The sequence below is a fragment of the Macaca mulatta genome, chromosome 10 (assembly GCF_049350105.2).
Source record: "Macaca mulatta isolate MMU2019108-1 chromosome 10, T2T-MMU8v2.0, whole genome shotgun sequence".
Lineage (NCBI taxonomy): Eukaryota > Metazoa > Chordata > Mammalia > Primates > Cercopithecidae > Macaca > Macaca mulatta.
This window is the reverse complement of record NC_133415.1, coordinates 99,261,680-99,285,377: the sequence shown is the minus strand read 5'-3', so window position 1 is coordinate 99,285,377 and position 23,698 is coordinate 99,261,680. Positions and strand designations below refer to the sequence as shown.

At 42.4% G+C, this 23,698-nt stretch overlaps 2 protein-coding genes and 1 pseudogene across 11 annotated transcripts in view; all 3 read left to right on the top strand.

Annotated features, from left to right (window-relative positions):
- ZNF334 (zinc finger protein 334) overlaps positions 1 to 6,222 on the top strand; it is a 51,297-nt gene extending 45,075 nt beyond the window's left edge. For all 10 annotated transcript variants that reach the window (XR_013400014.1, XR_013400007.1, XR_013400013.1 and 7 more), the window contains one exon: positions 5,318 to 6,222. The gene's annotated coding sequence lies outside the window, so the exon portion shown is untranslated. The remainder of the gene's footprint in view (positions 1 to 5,317) is intronic.
- LOC107000384 (E3 ubiquitin-protein ligase makorin-1 pseudogene) lies at positions 3,450 to 4,615 on the top strand (annotated as a pseudogene).
- Positions 6,223 to 17,269: 11,047 nt separating the features above from the next.
- On the top strand, positions 17,270 to 23,214 carry LOC144332185 (zinc finger protein 37A-like). Its single transcript, XM_077951897.1, has 3 exons — positions 17,270 to 17,579; positions 17,870 to 17,965; positions 22,272 to 23,214. Exons 1-3 carry the CDS (start codon positions 17,402 to 17,404, stop codon positions 22,325 to 22,327), a joined length of 330 nt encoding a protein of 109 aa, XP_077808023.1. The 5' UTR covers positions 17,270 to 17,401; the 3' UTR covers positions 22,328 to 23,214.
- The last annotated feature ends 484 nt before the right edge of the window (positions 23,215 to 23,698 follow it).

Sequence of the window (23,698 nt, the reverse complement as noted above, 5' to 3'; positions counted from 1 at the left end):
GTTCCCCTGAGCTGCTACTCTGCGCACACCACCTATCAGGGAACCCCACTCCACAAGCAGTATTTCTGCTGCAGCTGTGCACTGCCACCTCAGTAAAAGTTGCTGTCCAACACCACCAGCTCACCAAAAACCATCCTGGGCTAAGCCCTAATCTGGGGGCTTGCCTGCCCGACATCAATATTAGATATGAATTTCAATATCATACAGATCTCCCAAAGTTTCCAAAATTTGTAAGGAGTCATATCACTTATAAGCAGTAAAGAACACTAATTGTGAACTTTGGTTACTTCAGTGACACTTGGCCATATCACTTTAGCATATAAACTACAATAGACTCATTTAACATTCAGATCCATGACTGCTAGTGTCCTGTGATGAACACATTGTTACTAATGCTTTAGAATATTCTAAATGATTTTGTAAGGTAGTTATTTTAACATTTACTTTTATTAAAATGTTAAGTATTTTAATTACTACACCAGTCCCATCCAAATATTCATTAAACAGTGGAGCTTTTAGAGGGTTTAAAAAAAAAATTCATGAAGATCAATTACTTTGAAGTGGAAATTAGATGTTATAATATACTACAAAGATACTTAAACCAACACCACAATGCACTGTGCAGTTAATTTAGTAGAGAACACTCAATACAACATCAGATCTAAAGCTGAGAATATTTAAAAGGCAGCATTAGCGTACATATATTCCACAAATAATGTAAATTTATGCCCCTGAGAACGCCTCCTCTCTATTCCATGTCTATTCCTAGGGGGATATTAGTGTTGAATGATGCAAGTTTTGAATTTCCTAGGCCTTTGTAAACAAAATCCTGGCATAGACTGCACTATTGTTATGTGTGAGGATGAAGTCGATTTTTAATTTTTCTTTTGGTACAATTTTTTCCCTGTGTTTAGTATTTACATATATATTTAAACCCTTAGGAAATATGTGTTATTTTTACAAAAATAAAAAACCCAATGCCTTACTTTTGTGTGTAAAGTACATTTTATTTAAAAATATTGTAAACTCCACCCATATCACTTAGAATATCCCTACATTATGTGTTTTTTCTTTTATATCCTTGTCAGCAGGAAGTCACCTGCATTATAATTTTTAATGGGTACCTAGCATCTCACCTTATAGATTTCTACAAGTTATTTTATCCTTTTTTCACATTTAGATTTTTTACAGCGTATTGCCGTTAACATGAACTGTGAGAAAGGTACCTACACACTTATCTTTGGACAGCTATTTCCTTAGGGCACATTAATAGAAATAGAATTGCTCTATGAAAGTGCATGCTCATTTTAAATCTGGTGTGGAGTGGTCTCCAACTTGGTGTGGAGTGGCCTCCAACAAATATAATTTGTTTTAGAAATTATATTCCAAAAAAATTATCAGAATTAACATTTTCCCAAACTGATACCCATCCTATGTATCATTTTTCTTTATAATCTGCCAACTATAAAGGCCAAAAAGTGTATGTAAACATTTGCATTTTTGGCCAGGTGTGGTGGCTCACGCCTGTAATCCCAGCACTTTGGGAGGCTGAGGCAGACGGGTCACCTGAGGTCAGGAGTTCAAGACCAGCTTGGCCAAAATGGCAAACCTCATTTCTACTAAAAATACAAGAATTATCCAGGTTTGCTGGCACGCACCTGTAATCTCAGCTACTCGGGAGGCTGAGGCAGGAGAATTGCATGAACCCAGGAGGCAGAGTTTGTAATGAGCTTAGATGGAGCCACTGCACTCAAGCCTGGGTGACAGAGTGAGACTCTGTCTCAAAAAATAAATAAATAAATAAACATTTGCATTTTTAATTTGTAGTTTATGGGCTCTTTTCACATATTTATTCTTCATTTGCATTTCCCTTTTATTACTTACCCTTCATATTCATAGATCATTTTTATGGTAGTGTAATCTTCTTATAAATGTGTAAGAGATAATTAAATGAAGTCAACAAACCATTTCTTTCATATACTTAACAAATGTATTTTCTAAGTGTCTTTTTACTTGTTTGTTTCTAAAAGCAAGATTTTAAATTGTCTAGAGTAAAATTCGGCAGTCATTTCTTTTGTGGCCACTGCCTTTGATGGCTTGGTATTCTTACCTAGAGATTAGGCAAGAAAATTTTTTTATATTTTCTCTAGAATCCTGCTGGTTTACTGTTAAAAATGTTAAGCCAAAAGTCTACATGAAATTTATGTGTTATAGGCTGTATGTGCTAGACAGATAATCCTCTCTCCCACCAACACCTCTAGTTTCCTAACATGATTTCCCCCTCTTTCCCAGAAATTTCATCTTTTTCGTAGTCTAATTTTTTTATTTTTAGACGGAGTTTTCCTCTTGTTGCCCAGGCTGGAGTGCAATGGCGTGATCTCAGCTCACTGCAACCTCCGCCTCCCGGGTTCAAGCGATTCTCCTGCCTCAGCCTTCCTGAGTAGCTGGGATTACGGGCATGCACCACCATGCCCAGCTAATTTTGTATTTTTAGTAGAGATGGGGTTTCTCCATGTTGGTCAGGCTAGTCTCAAACTCCCGACCTCAGATGATCCACCTGCCTCGGCCTCCCAAAGTGCTGGGATTACAGGCGTGAGCCACCGCGCCCAGCTTTTTTTTTTTTTTTTTTTTTTGACAGAGTCTCGCTCTGTCGCCCAGGCTGGAGTGCAGTGGCACGATCTCGGCTCACTGCAAACTCCATCTCCTGGGTTCATGCCATTCTCCTGCCTCAGCCTCCTGAGAAGCTGAGACTACAGGCACTTGCCACCACGCCTGGCAATTTTTTTTTGTATTTCAGTAGAGATGGGGTTTCACCATGTTAGCCAAGATGGTCTCAATCTCCTGATCTCATGATCCGACTGCCTCAGCCTCTCAAAGTGCTGGGACAGGCTGGAGTGCAGTGGCACGATCATAGCTCACTACAGCCTTGACCACTCAGACTCACATGATCCTCCTACCTCAGCTCCCTGAGTAGCTGGGACTATAGGTGTGCACCACCATACCCAGCTAATTTTTTCTAGTGTTTTTGTGTTTGTTTTGTTTTTTAGAGAGGGGGTTATACTGTGTTGCCCAGGATGGTCTCGAACTCCTGGTCTCAAGTGAATCTGCTGCCTTGGCTTCCCAAAGAACTGGGATTACAGGCCTGAGCCACCGTGCCTGGCTGGAGCTTACTATTTTAAAGTTATTATTATCAGCAGCAGCAGAAAAGAAACAATTGATATAAAAGTATATTGGCCTACACATCATCTTAACCATGGGATCAAAGTTAATCTTGCCAAAAATGGGCGTGTGGGATAAACAGTCACAGTGGAGGCTGCAGCTCCCAAAACAACAGCCACAATATCAGGAGCAGGACCTGCATTGTCAGCTATCCCACCCCTATCCCACAGTCACCACCCCCGTCCCTGGGGTTGGGAAGAAGGAGTGGCAGTAGCTGCAGCAACGGCTGAACTGAACAGGTCACCTACTGGTATTTTGTGCATGGGATTTGTAAGGAAGGAGATAACTGTCGCTACTTGCACTCCCTCTCTGACAGTCCACATGGCGTAGTGGGCACGTATTTTCAGCCAGGGTGCTGTGTTTATGGAGGCCGCTGCAGACGTGAACTCAGCAAGCCACTGAAACGGAAAGAAGCAACTGCTACAGATCTAACTACAAAATCATCCCTTGCTGCTTCCTCAAGTCTCTCGTTCATAGTTGGACCGCTTGTTGAAACGAATACAGGCGAAGCTGAGTCCAATTCAAACTTTGCAACTGTAGGAGTGTGTTCAGAGGACTGGTGGATGCTGTTCAGTTTGTTCCCAGGCAACTCTACTGCAGCCATGCTGCCTCTTTCTGCAGTGACCAAGGGAGAATCAGAGAAAGAGCAAACAGCTGTGATAACAAAGAAGCCACTTTGCCCCTAGGCTGCAGTGGGAGAGATGGAAATGGGTAGAACTGTGTGTGTCTCCACAGAGAGTCATGTGATCATGTAAGCTGCAGGTCCTACCTCCAATGGATGCTGCCCAGAGACCACAGCATGTAAAAATCTTGCTCTGAGGCCCATGAGAAGGAAACAGAGCTCTCACTGGCTGTGCAGTGCAGCAAGGATATGGTGTGTGGGATCTGCATGAAGGTGGCCTGTGAGAAAGCCAGCACCGGTGAGTGTGGCTTTGGGATCCTCTCCAGCTGCAGCCACACCTACTGTCTCAAGTGTATTCACAAGTGGAAGGGCACTAAGCTATTTGAGAGCAAGATCATAGTGTCCTACCCAGAATACTGGATCACATCTAACTTTGTCATTCCCAGTGAGCACCGGGTGGGAGAAAGAAGAGAAGCAGAAACTCATCCAGAAAGTTAAGGAGGCAATGAGCAGCCAGGCGTGCAGGGATTTTGATGAAGGACGGGGGAGCTGTCTATCTTGGGGGATGTGTTTTTACAAGCAGGTATTCCCTGATGGCCATAGAAAGGCTACACAGAGACAGGCAAGCAGATACTGGGCCCAGTGAAGGAACCACTTCTAGGAGTTCATTGAGGAAAGAGAGAACAATGACCCCTTTGACAACAATGAAGAAGAGGTTGTCACCTTTGAGCTGGGTGAGATGTTGCTTATGCTCGTGGCAGATGGGGACGATGAACTGACAGACTTTGAAAATGAGTGGGACTTGTTCCATGTTGATTTGGAAGATTTTTATGACTTGGCTCAATAGCCACCTTGCGTGGCATGTGGACTGGCCTGCTGACCTCAGCAGCAGTCCCCTGTGGCAGTGTGACAGTGCCCGTGTTTCTCTCCTAGGCAGGCCTATCAACTCCAGGTGCTGTCTTAATTTTTACCCAGGGCCTGTCTTCTCAATCTGTGACCTTTCCCCAAGAGGTGTGTTACTTTCTCTGTGGAAAAAAGATTCAAAAATAAATCCTGAAGTTAGTGTTTTGTAACATGAATTTAACAGTCAGACAGTTCATGTAGGTGTGTTGTGTCATCTGTTTTCAACCAGATTGTATTTATGGACTCCACACGCTCGTTTTGAGGACCCTAGGTTCAAAAGCAAAAGCTGTGGCCCTGCTTTCCGGTCCAAGGATAGGAGCGATGGCTGAAGGGATGTGCGCTTGTAAAGAGTCTTCTGCTCCAACACAGGGTGTGGATCCTTGAGTTTTCTGCTGAAATCTGCACATCTGTGTTTTTATATCTGTTCCCTACCCTGTGATTCCCACCCTGTCCACTTGCTCTGTGATTTTGGTCTCTTGCTTAATTGTACACAAGTAATACTACTGGGTCACCAGAACGAGGTGCGAATGTGTTGAGATTTCTATTATGTGTTTTGTTTGTTGTTTGTTTTAGATGGAGTCTCACTCTGCCACCCAGGCTCCCAGGCTGGAGAACAGTCACACGATCTCGGCTCACTGCAACCTCCGCCTCCCAGGTTCAAGCAATTCTCCTGCCTCAGCCTCCCAAGTAGCTGGGACTACAGGCATGCACCACCACGCCTGGCTAATTTTTGTATTTTTGGTAGAGACAGGGTTTCACCATGTTGGCCAGGCTGGTCTTGAACTCCTGATCTCAGCTGATCCTCGCACCTCGACCTCCCAAAGTGCTGGCATTACAGGTATGAGCCGCCGTGCCCAGCCCTACCATGTTTTGTATGATAGGAAAATTGAGAAAGAATGCAAATAAAAGATAGAGGGGCATAAAATCAATGGAGAGTTGAAAGTTGACTCCCAAGAGCTTGGTGTGTGTGAGTGTGAGTATGTGATAAGCTTCTCATCCCTGCATAGATGCAGTATTCTTAGCCTTAGTAGAGACACTTGGTTTAGTGGTTTAAGCCTTGTGTGGCAGATAAATTTTAAAGGACAAAGCAGTGCTAGCTCTGTCTGTCTATATAAATAAATAAATGGCTTAGCCATACAGTTAAAACTATCTGGTTATCCTACATATTAACACAAACTGGGGGTGGATACAGAATTGTATTTACTGTTTACAATCTAGGCTTTTTAGTCTAGGCACTTTTTGAAAAACCTTTGTCCCCATTCGAGATGTTTTGTTGTTGAGTGTGTTGTGTTTGTTTTTGTGGGTACTTGCCTAATTTTACCTCTGAGCTTTCAGGTAGACAGATGTGATTCAAAACTACATTCTAAGGTGTTTACTGTAGTGGAGTAATTGGTCTACAGTAATAAGTCACACTTTTCTACTAAAGGGGAGGAGATGGTAATCCCTGAGACAAGCTAAGTTATTAAAAGGATTTCTATTAGAAATTTTGCCTTTGTGCTTTGTTGCTCTGTTTCCTGAAAATAACTTGGACATGCTCCTGGTCTACCACTTGGTTCCTTGGATCCCACTCGTTCTTTAACTTTAAGTAAAAAACAAGTAATTGTTGCTGTTTGGCTTTGAAGGGAAGGTGAGGGTTAAAGAAAGACACAGAGAGAGAGGGGGGCTCAACAGCAACACAGGCATATTGCAGAAACCTGCAGAGATGGAGGGTCAGCTTAAAGCCAGAGTCTGACCGCTTACAGGCTGGGGTACTTATAGGTATGGGCAGGAGGGGTCTGGGCCATCTGACTTGCTGCCCGGCAGGATATTGGTAAGATGTACCTATGGTCAAGCAGTTTGGCCCTTTTTCCAGTGGGATGTGATAAGATGTTCCTTGGACCTTTGTCCAGCAGGATATGATAGGGATGTGTCTTCAGTTGGGCCCTTGCCCAGCAGGGAATGATAAGAATATTTCTCATGACCTGAACCCCCGTGGAATGTTTCACTTTGACCAAGGTCTGCAAAATGGCAGGGGGCTTACAAAATGGTGCAGTTTGGACTAACAGTTGCCAAAGTCTCTTGTATTTTGCAGCCACCTTTTTGTAAGAAGCACATTTCCCAGGTAAAACAAAAAATCATTTTTACAGATGATGCTTTTCAGTATCTATTATGGAGTATGACCACAATGCACCAATTTAATATTGGAAAATGCCTGTTCTTCATGGGTATAGATAATTTCATAGCAGGTATTCAGAAGAGTATTTTGTAATTCTTCTAACTGTGTTTTATTAAATTCTTTATTTTTCTATTACCGTTTTAGTTTTGCACTTCTTAGTTTCAATTTATTTATGTTCATTAAATAAGCTTTTAATTATTTACCATTACTTCATATGGTGTCATGCCTTTTTTTTTTTTTTTTTTTTTTTTTGAGACGGAGTCTTACTCTGTCGCCCAGGCTAGCACGCAGTGGTGTGCTCTCGGCTCACTGCAACTCCGCCTTCCGGGTTCACGCCATTCTTCTGCCTCAGCCTCCCCAGCAGTGGGGACTACAGGCACCCGCCACCATGCCCGGCTAATTTTTTGCATTTTTAGTAGAGACAGGGTTTCTCCGTGTTAGCCAGGATGGTCTCGATCTCCTGACCTCGTGATCCGCCCACCTCGACCTCCCAAAGTGCTAGGATTACAGGCCTGAGCCACTGCGCCCGGCCTGGTGTCATGCTTTAGCAGTTATTCACATGAAGTAAAATTATGCCATAAATATGCATTTGTGTAATATCCATTTCTTAGTAAAAAGACATGCATCTGTCTACTGCCAATTGGTGTGTGTTTTGGTTTGCTGGTGGAAAAAATACTCTTTCAGAGCTCTTCCAAGGTTACGTAGTATTGAGTGGCTTGTTCCTAGGGTGTTTGAAGATAGGCTTCCCTTTAAATAATTTGAAAAGTAATCATCCTTTATTTAAAATTGTACTCACTTTGTATTCCTATATGTGTGTAAACTTTGGGAACTTTTTATCTCTTCAGTATGTGTTAATTTTAGCATAAAAGTCATCATCCAACTTGAGTCAATACAAAGTCTATGGTACTTTTGTGTCTTTCGGCTACCTGTGCTAGATTTGTGATCAAGGAATTGTTACCAAAAGGGTAGATTAATAAAGGAGAGCTGTGCCAAAAATTTTTTTTACCAGAAGTGGGATAAACTGACATTATCCCACTGACCTAGCATGATACACCAAGAAGAACACAACATTCCTTATGTAGGATTCCTGCCAAGAAATGTATAACCTGAGTCGCATTATGAGGAAACTTTCCGTCTGAAGAGACCACCAAACAGGCTTTGCGTGGGCAACAAGGCTGTTTATTTCACCAGCGTGCAGGCAGGCTGAGTCTGAAAAGAGTCAGTGAAGGGAGATAGGAGTGGGGCTGTTTTATAGGATTTGGGTAGGTAGAGGAAAATTACAGTCAAAGGGCGTTGTTCTCTGGTGGGCAGGGGTAGGGGTCACAAGGTGCTCAGGGGAGCTTTTGAGCCAGGATGAGCCAGGAGAAGGAATTTCACAAGGTAATGTCATCGGTTAAGGCAGGAACAGGCCATTTTCACTTTTTTTGTGATTCTTCAGTTACTTCAGGCCATCTGGATATGTACGTGCAGGCCCAGGGGATATGATGGCTTATCTTGGGCTCAGAGGCCTGACAGAAACAATCAGACAAACCCAAATAAAGGAACATTCTTCAAAACAACTGATGCGTCCTCTTCAAAATTAACAATGTCTTGAAAGACAGAGAAAGGCCAAGGAACTAGATTAAAGTGGTCTAAATGATATGACAACTCTATGTAAAAATGATCCTCAATTGAACCCAGATCAGAAAAAAAATTATAAAGGATATTATTAGAACAATGGGTAAAATTTGAGTATGACTTAGATTTTAGATAATAATATTATATCTGAGTTCTTGGATTTGATAATTGTGGTTATGTTTAAACAATTTTGATAATTGTGGTTATGTTTTTAAAAATGCCCTTGTTCTAGGAGATACATGCTAAAGTTTTAGGTGTGACAGTTCATATTTGTAACTTACCCTCAAATAGTGATAAGGATGAGAAGAGAGACAGAAGGTGGGGAGGCAGATTATTTGCTGATGGTGAATCTGAGTAAATGGTTTACAGATGATCATTCAGAATAAATCATCCCAGAAACTTTTCTGTAAGTTTAAAATATTTCAAAGTAAAAAGTGTAAAAGGGTAAGAAAATTTTTAACAACATGTTCAATGAAAAGACCCAAATAGCTCATTGAGATTTTGGGGTCCCATTTCAATATCACCTAACATTGACCATGGTCATCTCTGGAAGGGGAGATTCTGAGTGTGCTTCTTAGATGAAATTTTCCTTTGATTTATGTGTATTTGCCATTACGTGAGATTTTTACTTTTGAAATCCAGTTTCAGGTGGAGGTAATATTTGCATTCTGGGGAGAAAGCTTGCTGGTCGTGGTTATTAATCTTTTACTTATTGCTTTGCTTTATTTTCTATAAATATTCCACTATGTTGCTTGGCTTTCATTAATTTTGTTTTCGGATGTGCAGTTGACAAACACCTTTCCTTCTCACGGTACCTTTGCATCTAAAGTGACACTGATTATACGTGGAGCGCGTTCAAATCCCCTACCTGGTGGGTTATGAGGAAGGGAACTAGGGCTCCAAACAAAAGTAGAAGTGACTTTGGACCACAAATCCCCCAACTCGCCAAATAAGCCAGAAGCTTTTAAGAAGTTCCCTGGCCGAGCGCGGTGGTGACTTTGGACCACAAATCCCCCAACTCGCCAAATAAGCCAGAAACTTTTAAGAAGTTCCCTGGCCGGGCGCGGTGGCTCAAGCCTGTAATCCCAGCACTTTGGGAGGCCGAGACGGGCGGATCACGAGGTCAGGAAATCGAGACCATCCTGGCTAACATGGTGAAACCCCGTCTCTACTAAAAAAAAAATACAAAAAACTAGCCGGGCGAGGTGGCGGGCGCCTGTAGTCCCAGCTACTCGGGAGGCTGAGGCAGGAGAATGGCGCAAACCCGGGAGGCGGAGCTTGCAGTGAGCTGAGATCCGGCCACTGCACCCCAGCCTGGACGACTGATCGAGACTCCGTCTCAAAAAAAAAAAAAAAAAAAAAAAAAAAAAAAAAAAAAAAGTTCCCTAAGGAAGGGGGCGCGGAGACTTGTGGGAAACGGAGTCTGGAATTTGATGGATCGCCCCGGGGGGCAACCGGTCCTTGGCAGCCCTGTCTGCGCATGTGCAGTTCTTCCTCATTGTTCCTTACTCCTGTCTCGGATCAGCGTGGAGCCTCCGCGTCTACGCGTAACTCAGCGACCAGGTGCTGCACTAAGGCTGTGCTCCGCGGGCGAGAGGCTAGCTTGGAGGGTTGCTTTGCGGGGCTTGAGGTAGGTTTGTGTTCACAGCCTGTGGAAGCAAAAATTTGCGCAAATCCTACGCGGATTCAGACCCCATGGCATTTGTTCCCGAGTCTGCCCTGCATCTGTCCGTCTAGAAAACAAGTGACGGAGGAGGAGATCCGCTGCGGATCTGCTGGTTCCACGAAGAAGATAAGGGCTGAGGGAGCAGGTTTCCTGAGCAGAATAAAGGGCTCCAGGAAAAGGCATTCACATGTTAAAGAGCTGTTTCCAGAAGCGCCTCTAATTCGCAGGTGCCCTGGGCAACCATTATCAGCTGGTCAAACCCACGACTCCAGCGGGGGTGAGAACAATTCTTACAACGTTTACTTTATGCTATACTATCATTCCTACCTTAGCAAGCCCATTACAGAGTCTGAGTTTGAAAGTAAGACCAGTTCGCATCCTAGCTCTGTCACTGGATCTCCATGAACGCAGCGATGAACCTAACCTCTAAGACTCAGTTTCCCCATCTGTAAAATGAAGTGATTTCTAAAACCTGCCTCAGGGTCGTTCTGAGTCTTGAATAAGAGAGCACCTCTAAAGCACTCCGCACAGCTCGTGGCATTTTCTAAGCACTCTGGAAATGTGGCCTGCCTTTCCCACTGTTCTTTTCATGCGGCGTATCATTTGATTCTCAAAGACCCTCTGTAAAGTCGGTGTTACCCACCCCATTTTAACTGAGAAGAAAACCAACACTCTGGATGTGAAGTCACATGGCTAGCAAGTGAAGGATCTGGGATGCACGCTCCAGTTTTATTTCCAGATCGCATGCTTCACAGCACTTAGCAGAGTGGCATGTCTCTATGGGCCAACCGGAGTGTGTAAGGACTGAGCCTTCCCTTAAGGCTCTTGGAGATTTCTTGGTGTTTCTGCAGAACCCTGGGGATACTGTGTGACTGAGGCCTCTGGGAACCTCGAAGTCCATCTGTCTGTGCCCTCCGCAGTTCTCAGGTTCCCAAGGGAGACTTGCAGGCAGTGGTTCTCAGACTCGCATGTATCAGCATCACCTGGAGGGCCTGTTAAACCCCACCCCACGACTGCGCCCCACCCCCAGCGTTTCTGATTCAGTGGGTCTGGGGAGAAGCCCAAGAATTTGCCTTTCTATTTAGTTCCTAGGTGATACTGATGCTGCCAGTCTGGGTGAGGAAAGAAAGAGACCCTCTCATATTGTTTTATATTCAGTACCTGTTTTAAGAAAAAAACAAGTAAAACCAAAGACAGGCAGCCTGGGGCCAGGCCCGGAACCGGGCCCGGGTCTGCCTGGCCTAAACCCAGTAGTTAAAAATCAACTCATGACTTAGAAACCGATGTTCCTGACATTGTATAGAAGAACACTGTGAAACTCCCAGCCCTGTTCTGTTTCTCTCTGACCACCGGCGCATGCAGCCCCTGTCACATACCCCCTGCTTGCTCAAATCAATCACGACCCTTTCATGTGAAATCTTTAGTGTTGTGAGCCCTTAAAAGGGACAGAAATTGTGCACTCGGGGAGCTCGGATTTTTTTTTTTTTTTTTTTTTTTTTTTTTTTTTTTTTGAGATGGAGTCTCGCTCTGTGGCCCAGGCTGGAGTGCAGTGGCCAGATCTCAGCTCACTGCAAGCTCCGCCTCCCGGGTCTACGCCATTCTCCTGCCTCAGCCTCCCGAGTAGCTGGGACTACAGGCACCCGCCACCTTGCCCGGCTAGTTTTTTGTATTTTTTAGTAGAGACAGGGTTTCACTGGGTTAGCCAGGATAGTCTCGATCTCCTGACCTCGTGATCCGCCCGTCTCGGCCTCCCAAAGTGCTGGGATTACAGGTTTGAGCCACCGCGCCCAGCCGGGGAGCTCGGATTTTAAGGCAGTAGCTTGCCGATGCTCCCAGCTGAATAAAGTCCTTCCTTCTGCAACTCGGTGTCTGAGAGGTTTTGTCTATGGCTTGTCCTGCTACACGGGGTCCACACTGAAAGCCTCTGTTGTAGGAGATGGTGAACTCCAAGAGAGAGTTGGAAGTCGGCTGAAGGTCCCAGTTATCTGAATTTATTCCCCTTTACCCCAGCCAGGGTCACCCTACTCCTGTGAGAAGGGGACGCCAGAAGCAGGAATCTCACCTGGGAGGTCCCCACCCTCTGATGAAACGCACAGAGTTGCACCAAGGACGTCCGGGAACAGTCAAATCTAAGCCCTTGCTCCTGAAGCAATTCCCGGTTCTTCCGCCCTGAATAACTCAGCATCTTGGAGGTTGCCAAGAACCATTGGTCAGCGAAGGTGTGGGCCAGCTGTCACAGGACAAAGAGGTGAGCTGGGCTGAGGATGGTGGGCAGGAGGCTGGCTGCGGAGGAGGAGGAACTCCCAGGTGAGGACCTGGTGCGCAGACTGACAGGGAAGATACTACCCCCACTCCTCTCAGAAACTCCTCCCATGCCCCTAATTCTTCAACCCCTCTTCCTAGATTCTGCAGAGCCCTCAAACCCCGCCCATCTCCACATCTGGAATTTAGGGACATGCTACCCACTACCTACTCTTGACTTTATAGGAGTACCGGGAAGCTTTTCAGGGGTTATGTAATTGTGCCTTATTTTAAAAGTGAAAAATATTAACACAGTGCTTAAGTGCATGGCTTCTGGGGCCGGACTGCCCGAGTTCAAAGCCCAGCTCCACTGCATTGCTCAGTCTTCCCCTCGCTTTCCTCTTTTATGAAATGGAAGTCATAATAGTAGCTAGGCTTGGCTTTACTTTAAAGATTAAATTAAGGAAGACATGCAAAGTACTTAGAACAAGTCCTGTTATATAGTAACTACTATACAAGTATTGTCAGTGTCTTTTTTTTTTTTTTGAGACTGAGTCTCGAAGTGTCGCCTGGGCTGGAGTGAAATGGCACGATCTCAGCTCACTGCAACCTCCGCCTCCCAGGTTCAAGCAATTCTCCTGCCTCAGGATTGTCTCAGCTGGGATTACAGAAGCCTGCCACCATGCCTGGCTAATATTTTGGTTTTTTAGTAGAGACAGGGTTTTACTGTGTTGGCCAAACTGGTCTCAAACTCGGCCTCGTGATCCGTCTAGGCCTCCGTTTGTGTTGGGATTACAGGCGTGAACCACCGCACCCGGCCAGTATTTTAATATTATTATAACTAGGTTAATATAATCTAGGCTTGCATTATATGTTAGTGGCAGAACCAAAAAAAGAACCCAGGCCCCATGACTGCCAGGCCATTGTCCACCTGTCTCAGTTAAGTGGAAACAAGTTTCTTAGTAAAAAAAAAAAAAAATTCGGAGACACTGAAACCAAAGGAGAACAAATCTTTTTCTTTTTAAAATAGACTCCCTTAAAGCACACTTATTTTTGTTGTCAGAGGTTCCTGTTAATTCTTTAACCTCCAGGAATTAAAAATATACATAGAAAAGTAAATGAGCACACCTTTGTAAGTTTTTGCTGTGTCATTTTTTATGCTTTTTATTATGGAAATATTCAAAACATAGAAAAGTCAAATGATATAATGACTCCCAGGTACTTGTCACAGCTCCAGCATATGGACAATTTTATTTCTTCTATATACCACTACCCCAACACACACCCACACACACTCTCTCTCTCTCACACACATACACACACACATATACACTTTCCCCATTACTACCTGCCTCTACTGGATTATTGTAAAGTAAAATATCAATCAGTCAGACAACAGACAATTTAGCCTGTAATATGTGTGGTAATAAGACTGATGGCATGACATCTCATCCTTTGTTGTAACATGATTGTTCAACCAGGTCTTTTTAGTTGGATTTCGTGTGGTTTATATTTGTCTGCTGTTAAATCCAAGGAGGTTTGTAAGAAACAAATACTTACTTTCCCCAGTGAAAACCCTGATTCTGTTAGCTTCCAGTGGTTATACCAGGGTTATAAGAGTCCCCTGTGCAAACTTCTACCTGCCACTTCTGAAGGATCAAGAGAAATTTTCCCATAGTTCAGCAATTTGCCAGCAGATGTCTGTGGATTTCTAGGCATGTGCTATGAGGACCTTCAAAGTGAAGCGTATTTCTCATGACTTATTTGCTCCTTCTCCCTCCTACAGCTCTGCCTTCACACTTCTCTAAACTTTTGCAGGAGCAGAAGAAAATGAACACATCCCTGGTAAATTATTTACTCATTCAATTTTTCCAGTGAAACTTAAGAGCTACTTTACCTTTTTAGTAACCATGCTTTTTTGACCATTTTTTCTTCATTTTTTTACTTCCTGACTTTTTTCCTGCATTATTTTACTTTCTTTTTCTCTCTTCCAGTGGTTTTGAAAGTCTACATTTTATTTTTATTCTATAATTGATTATCATTGATTACTGTTGATGTGTTTAACATATTTTTCTATCAACATCAGAATTTTTTTCATCGATAATATACCTAAACAAGATACACTCTTCTGTCTTCTCAGGTTTTGTGGAAATCATTTAAATACTTTTCTTTTTCATCTTCTTTTTATATGATAAATATTTTTTTGAATCCTCTGCTAATTATTGCATCATGCCTTCCAGCTACTAGAACATTAATAATTTGTATTAGAATATATATTTTCTGTTTTTTTGTTTTGTTTTGTTTTCTTTTGTTTTTGAGATGGAGTTTCACTCTTGTTGCCCAGACTGGAGTGCAATGGCACAACCTCAGCTCACTGTAACCTCCACCTCCCGGGTTCAAGCGATTCTCCTGCCTCAGCCTCCCAAGTAGCTGGGATTATAGGCGTGTGCCACCATGCCTAGCTAATTTTTTGTATTTTTAGTAAAGACAGGGTTTCTCCATGTTGGTCAGGCTGGTCTTGAACTCCTGACCTCAGGTGATTTGCCTGCCTCGACCTCCCAAATGTTATGATTATAGGCATGAGCCACCGTGCCCAGCATTCTGTTCATTTTTCTTGTTCCAAGTTTGAAGATAGAGTGGCAAAATTCTAACAGTCGGTCAGCTCTACTATTACCTACAATTTAGGTCTGCATATTATGTTCCAGTCACTGTTAAATTCCTTACTTGGATTAGCTCATGTAATTCTGGCAACCATATTATGAATTAGGTACTTTTATTTCACCCTATTTACTGAGGGCACAAAGATTTCAGTGACTTCTTTGAGTTTTTATTTTAAGATGGATGCTCACTCTGTCACCCAGGCAGGAATGCAGTGGAGTGATCTCGGCTCACTGCAACCTCTGCCTCCCAGATTCAAGCAATTCTCCTGCCTCAGCTTCCCAAGTAGCGGGATTATAGTTGCCTGCCACCATGCCTGGCTAATTTTTATATTTTTAGTAGAGATGGGGTTTCACCACATTGGCCAGGCTGGTCTCAAACTCCTGGCCTCAAGCAATTCGCCCACCTCGGCCTCCCAAAGTGCTGGGATTAGAGGTATGAGCCCCCGCCCCGGGCCCAAAGATTCATCTTTATACTAGCTCTCTCTCCTGAGCTCCAAGACCTTATTATATGCAGCTGTTACCTGGACGTGTCCACCTGTATGTTTCACACATACCTTAAGTATATATAACATGTCCCAGCTGTCTCTTTCTCTCTCTCTCTCTCTCTCTCTCTCTCTCTCTCCCCTACCCCCCCAATTCTTTCTCCTGTTGTGGCAATCCTAGTGTATGGTGCCAGCATCAGCCCAGCTGCTGTCATGATAATCTGAGAACAATGCTCCATTTGCTCTTCACTAGTTAATTCCATGTAGAATTAGTTCAGGCTTCTCAATCCCCACTGCTACTACAATCCCCACTGCTACTACAGGTGGTCACCTCTCACACCAGTCTACTATCTTCCTCTCGAACTTCCCTTTAAAACTGAGTTTCCTGTAGTCCCAGCACTTTGGGAGGCTGAGACGGGTGGATCACGAGGTGAAGAGATCAAGACCATCCTGGCCAACATGATGAAACTCCGTCTCTACTAAACATACAAAAAAATTAGCCAGGCATGGTGGCGCATGCCTATAGTCTCAGCTACTCAGGAGGCTGAGGCAGGAGAATTGCTTGAACCCATAGGCAGTGGTTGCAGTAAGCTGAGATCGTGCCACTGCACTCCAGCCTAGCGACAGAGCGCGACTCTGTCAAAAACAAACACACACACAACAACAAAAAAACTGAGCTTCCTGACCTTGACCATTGACACTTTGGGCCAGGTAATGCGTTGTTGTAGGGGCTGCTCTGTGCACTGTAGGATGTTTAGCAGCATGTCTGGCCTCTACTCACTAGATCCCAACCCCACCCCTCTTAGCCATGACAACAAAACTTGCTTCCAGACATTGCCAGATGCTCCCGGGGAGGCAAAATTGCCACTAATTGACAACCACTGCCTTAAAGCATTCTCCATTCTGCCCCTGGAGCATTACTTTCAAAATGTAAATCTAGTTACATTACTTATTTGTATGTCCCCATTGTCCATGGAAGTAATATAAGTAAAGGTATATATACTCTAGAGAACTGCACAAGACAATCAAATTGTGCATGGAAAGAAAGTATTGGAATATCCATTTAAATTTGTTTTGTATCTAAAAAAACTAAGAAAGTTGTTAAGCTTTACTTTTGGTGAATGGCTGAGAGTTGTGTACATAAATAATTTACAAATACACTGAGGGATGCTCAGGGATTTTTACTAATGGGTGACTAACTACTTTGGAGGCCACTGGTCTATAGGAGAAAGTCTAAAATCCCTCTGACCACACAGCACCTCTATTGTTCTTTATCTCCGAAGTCCCCAACCTTATTCTTCTAACCCATGGTACTACCTTGTAATTCCTTTCATTTGAGGTGTGTGTTCATGATCTGCACCTTGGCTTATGCTGTTGCCCTGTGTTCACACAAAACTCACTGCTTGTGTACAATCAAATGTTACTCTCCTTGATGAAGAATGACCTGAGAATTAATTTTTTCCCCTCTTTGTGACCTCCTTCTACCTTGACCACCCATTTTTTCGTGGCTTCCATAATTCATTGTTGCATGTGTATGTTTGTATAGAAAGTCTCTTCATCAGTCTAAAGAGTCTTAAAAACAGGACCAACGTCTTCTTTGCCTTGGTCTCCTCTGCAACTAGAACAGTTCCAGACATGTAGAGGAAACTCCAATTGTTTTATGAATTAATAAGTGGATTTGTAAATAAGCATAAAGGCCTAGTGTTTTTATTATGATTTCTGTTTCCCCCATAAAATATAACTGAAGGAAGGTACATGTCAGACAGCCTTTGTAACACTTCCTTGTAAACTTTTAACAGTGAACATGGTAGGGATTAGTTCCCATACATATTTTCCATGGCATTGAGTCTTGGGCACTTCAGATGGAGCAGGATTGGACTATTACAGGGCTCAGTGCTGTTTGAGGATGTATCTGTGGACTTCACCCAGAAGGAGTGGCAGCTCCTGAACCCTGCCCAGAGGCTCCTGTACAGGGATGTGATGCTGGAGAACTACAGGCACCTGGTGTCAATGGGTAAGCCCAGCTTCCCCCATGCAACTCCCAACAGCATGCAGTTCCTATCTTAGGAAGCAAATTATTGTAGAGAATGATGAATTTCGTGTTTGAGATTTGGGAGTCAAGACTCTTTGAGGGTACTTTGAAGAATATTGTATTCTTACTTCCCTGGTGAAAGGGTCTACTCTGATGAAGCACATTGGGACACCATTATTGTGTAGCTTCTAGAGCTTCTCCATTCTTGTTCTCCTTCAGAAAGCCTGAACCCTAAGCAATTTTTCCAAGTCTCCTGTTATTTCCCATAACAGGGCACTGTGTTACCAAACCTGAGCTGATAGTCAAGTTGAAGCAAGGAGAAGAATCATGGATATTAAAGAGAGAACCACCAAGTCACAGCCACTCAGGTGAGTTGAGGTCAGGTAGAAAGAAGCTGGGGGAATTAGATCCCAGGTGGTCAGTCCAGGTGTTGGTATCTTTGAAATATATTTTAGAAATCTCTTTTAGAGGCTCCAGGCTTTTAAAAGTAACAGAAGAAAGATGACCACCATATCTTAGATATCAAACCTCCAAATATTCTCATATATAAAGGTTTTTTGTTTTTCTGTCTGACTTTTAGGAAGAGACTTTCTTGTTTTTTATAGAATCCAGTTGCTGTCTTCCTCATCCTAGACCTTTATGTCTGTGTTTCTCTCTGTCCAACAATGGCCATTATTCACCTTCTCTCTGGTGTCAAACACCCTGTAAACATGCATTTGTTCATGCATTCCTTTATTTGACAAATATTTATTCGGGACCTGCTACGTACCAGTCACATTCTAAGCACAGGGGATACAGAAGCAACATCTCTACTCCTGTCAGTAGATCCAATCAGCAAATGAATACATATTAAGCCAGGTAGTGATCAACATGCTGAAAAAGTCAGATGAAAAAGATACAGACTCCTAGAGAGTATTGTTTTAGCAAGAGGAGACAGGGGAGGCCTCTTTGTGGAGGTGAACATTTGAACAGGAACAGTGAAAGAGAGTTTTCAATGAAGGGATGGACTGAGCCATGGATTGTCGGAAAGCTTTCCAAGCCAGGGGAATAGCAGGTGCCAAGATTCTGAGAAAAGAGTGTGTTTGTAGTAATTAGAGAACAGCAAGGAAGTCAGTGGGACCAGAGGGCATCCAGCAAGGAGAAAGAAGCAGATAAGGTGAGAGAGTTAGCTGGAGGGAAAGCTTTATAAGCCGAGTAAGACTTTCAGTTTCACTGAGTGAGATAATAGGTAAGAGAATATGGCAAAGGCTATACCTTTTTTGTTTGTTTGTTTTTTGGATTTTTTTTTTTTTTTTTGAGATGGAGTCTCGCTCTGTCACCCGGGCTGGAGTGCAGTGGTGTGATCTCAGCTCACTGCAACCTCCGCCTCCTGGGTTCAAGTGATTCTCCTGCCTCGGCCTCCCGAGTAGCTGGAACTACAGGTGCTTGCCACCATGCCCAACTAATTTTTGTATTTTTAGTAGAGATGGGGTTTTACCATATTGGCCAGACTGGTCTCGAACTCCTGACCTTGTGATTCGCTTGCCTCAGCCTCCCAAAGTGCTGGGATTACAGGCATGAGCCACCGCGTCTGGCCAAAGCTATACCTTTAAGCACTACATTTGGAAGCCAGGAAAACACAGGCCTCTAGCAAGGGAGACTGAGAAGGACTATCCAGCATGGTACAGGGAGAACCAGGAGAGCATAAACAAGGTGTTTTAAGAAGAAAGGAGTGAGATCTGATATGCAGATGGATGTGTAGAGTTCAGCATTGCCTCATCTTTTCCTGAGAGGTATCCACAAACCACAAGGAAAATATAAAACAAGATGTCCAACTGGAAGTTGGAGGCAGCTGAAATGCTAAGGCAGCTGAAATCCTTATAACATATATATTTTAAGGTGGAAAATCTGCCCAAAGCAATGAAAATCAGGCTTGCTTATAAAAGAAGAGGTAGAGAAAAAAATACTATGCAAACCAGCACTGTGGAAAACAGTGTTAGATATATTGTACAGACAATATTTACTTAGAAAATTTTCCTTCAGTGAAACTTAAAAGTGGTGAGGGATTACTTTTTAAACAATGGGACAGTAGTAGCATTGTTTTGAAGGATATCTAGGTTCTGAGGAGGGCTAAGGACAGAATGTGTACTAAGTGGAAAACATGAGGGGAGGTTTGTGGTTGAAAATGAACAGTTTTGGAATTATATAGCCTGATCTGATAGGAGCTAACACTGTAGACTTACGGGATGGTCATTTGAACATGTATTGTGAATTTAGGTGTAAGAATCTAGTATCAAATCTAAGCATTAAAATCTAATATCAATTTTTTTGTTAGCATATTGACTTCTGTTTGTTTTATCTACTACAGAAAAATCCTAAGCTCTTAAGCACACAATTGGTATTATTGCATACAGTGTGAATTGCAGAGGATAACAGCACCCATAGACAAAATTGTTAAGACGAAGATCAAAAAGGGTCCTTGGACTATGTTAGGTAGCCAGGTGTTTGCTTTCTCACAGAAAAGAGAAACCAAAGAGAAATAAAACATGTGAGAGCAGAATTAAAAATTAAGAGTTGGCCAGGCACAGTGGCTCAACACTTTGGGAAGCCAAGGCTACAGGATCGCTTGAGGCCAAGGATTGAAGACTAACCTGGGCGGTATAGTGAAATCTGCCTCTGGAAAAAAAAATTAATTAGCTGGGCATCCTGGTGCACACCTGCAGTCTTAGCTACTTGGGTACTTGGGAGGCTGAGGTGGGAGGGTCACTGGAGCCCAGGAGTTGGAGGCTGCAATGAGCTATGATTGCACCATTGCACTCTAGCCTGAGCAACAGAGTGAGACCCTGTCTCTAAATAAAATTAAGACCAGGCACAGTGGCTCATTCCTGTAATCCTAGCATTTTTGGAGGCCAAGGTGGGAGGATCACTCGAGGCCAGGAGTTCGAGATCAGCCTGGGCAACATAGCAAGATCCTGTACCAAAAAAACAAAACAAAACAAAACAAAGCGAAAATTAGCTGAATGTTGTGGCACACATCTGTACTCTCAGCTACTCAGGAGACTGAAGTGGGAGGATTTCTTGAGCCCAGGAGTTCGAGGCAATGAGCTGATTGTACCATTGCATTACAGCCTGGGTGACAGAGCCATATCCTGTCTCAAATAAAAAATAAAATAAAATTAAGAGTTGAAAATTTATGTCCATATAAAAACGTGCCCATAGAGATATATAGCAGCTTTATTCATAACTGGCAAAACCTGGAAGCAACCAAGACGTCTTTCAGTAGACGAATGGATAAATAAACTGTGTAGTACCTCCAGATAATGGAATGTTATTCAGCACTAAATAGGAATGAACTACCAAGCCATGAAAAAACATGGAGGAACCTTACATGTATTATCACTAAGTAAAACAGCTAATCTGAAATGAAAGGCTATATGACATTTGGAAAAAGGCAAAACTATGGAGACAGTAAAGAGATTAGTGGTTGCCAAGAGTTAAAAGGGAGGGAAGGATGACTAGGCGGAGCATAGATTTTCAGGGCAGTGAAACTATGCTCCCTAGTATGGTAATAGTGGAGACATATATATACACACACATTTGTCCAAACCTATACAATGTACAACACCAAGAGTGAATTCTAATGTAAACTATTAACTTTGAGTGATTATGATCTGTTAATGTAGGTTGGATCATTTAAAACTATATACCTCTCTTGTGGGAGATGTTAATAGTTGGGAACTTTGTGCATATGTGGGGGCAGGGGGTACGTGGGAACTCTGCACTTCCCACTCAATTTTGTTATGAATGTAAAACTGATCTAAATATAGTGTATTAAAAAGCAGTATTAAGACAGGGCACAAACAATTGGTAAAGTAAATCAGCAGATTGAAAGAGGGAAAAGTACGATAGTCCAACAGGACAGATTACTATTGATTAACTCTGATAGAATCAGGTGGTAGCACCAACAATCAGGATATGAGGTGAAATGGATCCTGTTGCAAGCATGCTTGTCCTCTCATATTTTAACATTCTGTTTGGACATTGTTTTTCCATATCAAAACTGCATGGAGAGATGGGGCCTGAACTATAGGACTGAGCTTTAGGCCTGAGGAAATGAATGATTTGTATTTTTAATTGGTGTGCATAATGGAAAAGAAGAGAAAGATTAGAGGCATGTAGAGTGAAGTAAGAATTCTCCTTAAGTAATTAAGGTATAGGGAAGAGAGAGAGAGAAGGATCTAATCTTTGATTTGCCTCCAAACATAATCTGTGCTCTGACACTTCCTTTAATCACCCTTTAGTCTTCATTGTCTCCCTATTGTGTCCCCTGTCTTTACCCCATGCTTTGATTATCCTCTATTGGATTAATCATTTTCCTGACTTCCTTTGTTCTCAGTTCACTATATCTTATTTTATTCCAAGATTTATCCATCTTAAGGTCATATTGTAATAAGCCAAAGCTATTTGTATTAATTTTTGACTTTGTCTCCTTTTTTTACAATAGTGCATGTTTTATCTTTGCTTTCATATTACCCATCCAACGACTAGAATAAATATTTGTTTAGGACTTCTGTTATCCCAGGATATTGTGCCTGAAACTGAAGAATCAACTCAGAATATAGCACTTGCATACAACCCCCTTCTTAAGAAATGTGTTAAGATTTATAATGTATGGTTAATTTTTCCTATGTTTAGAAGTCCAGAAAGCCAATAACATGAAAGAAGTCAAGAAAATAAAGACAAATAATTGAGGCAAGCTTTATTAATCAACAACAAAATACTGACTAAGAGAAGTAAAACCTTAAGGGAAGCATTTAATATGGCCACAAACACAGTGCCCTCAAGAAAAATGTCCCATAAATGTGACTCATTTGGAACAAGCTTGAAAAGTGTTTCAGAAATCATTATTAATGATATAAACCATGTAAGAAAAAAAGTCAGTTGAATTCAGTAGGTGTGACTTCCTTTATATTAAGCATAATAAAACTCATGCAGAGAATAAACCCTGTGAAAATGATCAAAAGAAGAAGTCCCCCAGTCATAATTAGGATTTTGTTCAACATCCGAAGGATTCATCTTTGGAGCAACTTCTTGAATATAATAATCGTGGGAAAGGCTTTCACAGAAAGATAGTCTTTGTTACATGTAAGAGAGCTCTCATGGTAGAGAAACCTTCAGAAAGAAACAAATATGGACAAGTTTTATCTCAAAGTTAAGGCTCAATTCTCGTCCAAGAACCCTTAGGGAAAGGAAGCCATATGAGCCCGGTAAAAATGGGAAATCCTCATGCATGAAGTCAAAACATGCACTCAAGAAATTCACACAGGGCAAAAACACTATGAAATCAAACTTTACCCAACATCAAAGAATGTACACAGGAGAAAAACCTGGTTAGTGTAAAGAAAATGAGAAAGCCTTGAAGAAGTTATACCATACTCAAAATGAGAGAACTCGTGCAGGGGAGAAAAATCTATCAATGTAAGAAATGTGGGAAATTCTTTCATGAAAAAGCATGCCTTACTCAACATAAGAGAGCCCACACAACAGGAAAACCCAGCAAGTGTAATGATAGTGAAAGAGTCTTAAAGAAGGAATCTTGCCTCACTCCCAATCAGATAATTAAAACAAGAGAGAAAAACTGTAAAGGTAATAAATGTGAGAAACCTTTCTTTGAGAAGTTGAAACACACTCAACATCAGAGAAGGCACTCAGGGAAGAAAACCAATGGGTGTAATGAAAGTGGGGGTGCCTCAAGTAGGAAGTCACAACTTACACAAAGCCAGAGAGCTCACACAAAAAAGAGAAAACCTGTGACTGTAATAAATGTGGAGAAAGCTTCCATAAGAAAACAGATCTCAGACAGCATCAGAGCACACACAGAGGGGGAAAAAAAAAAAAAACCTATGAATGTAATGAATGTGAAAAATCCTTCTTTGTGAAGTCCAACTACAGTGAACATCAGAGAACTCACACAGGAGAAAAACCATATAAATGTAATGAATGTGGAAACTCCTTCTGCCAAAAATCAGCCTTCTCAGTACATCAGAGAATTCACACGAGAGCAAAACCATATAAAAGTAATGAATGTGGGAAAACCTTCTGTGTGAAATCAAACCTTACTC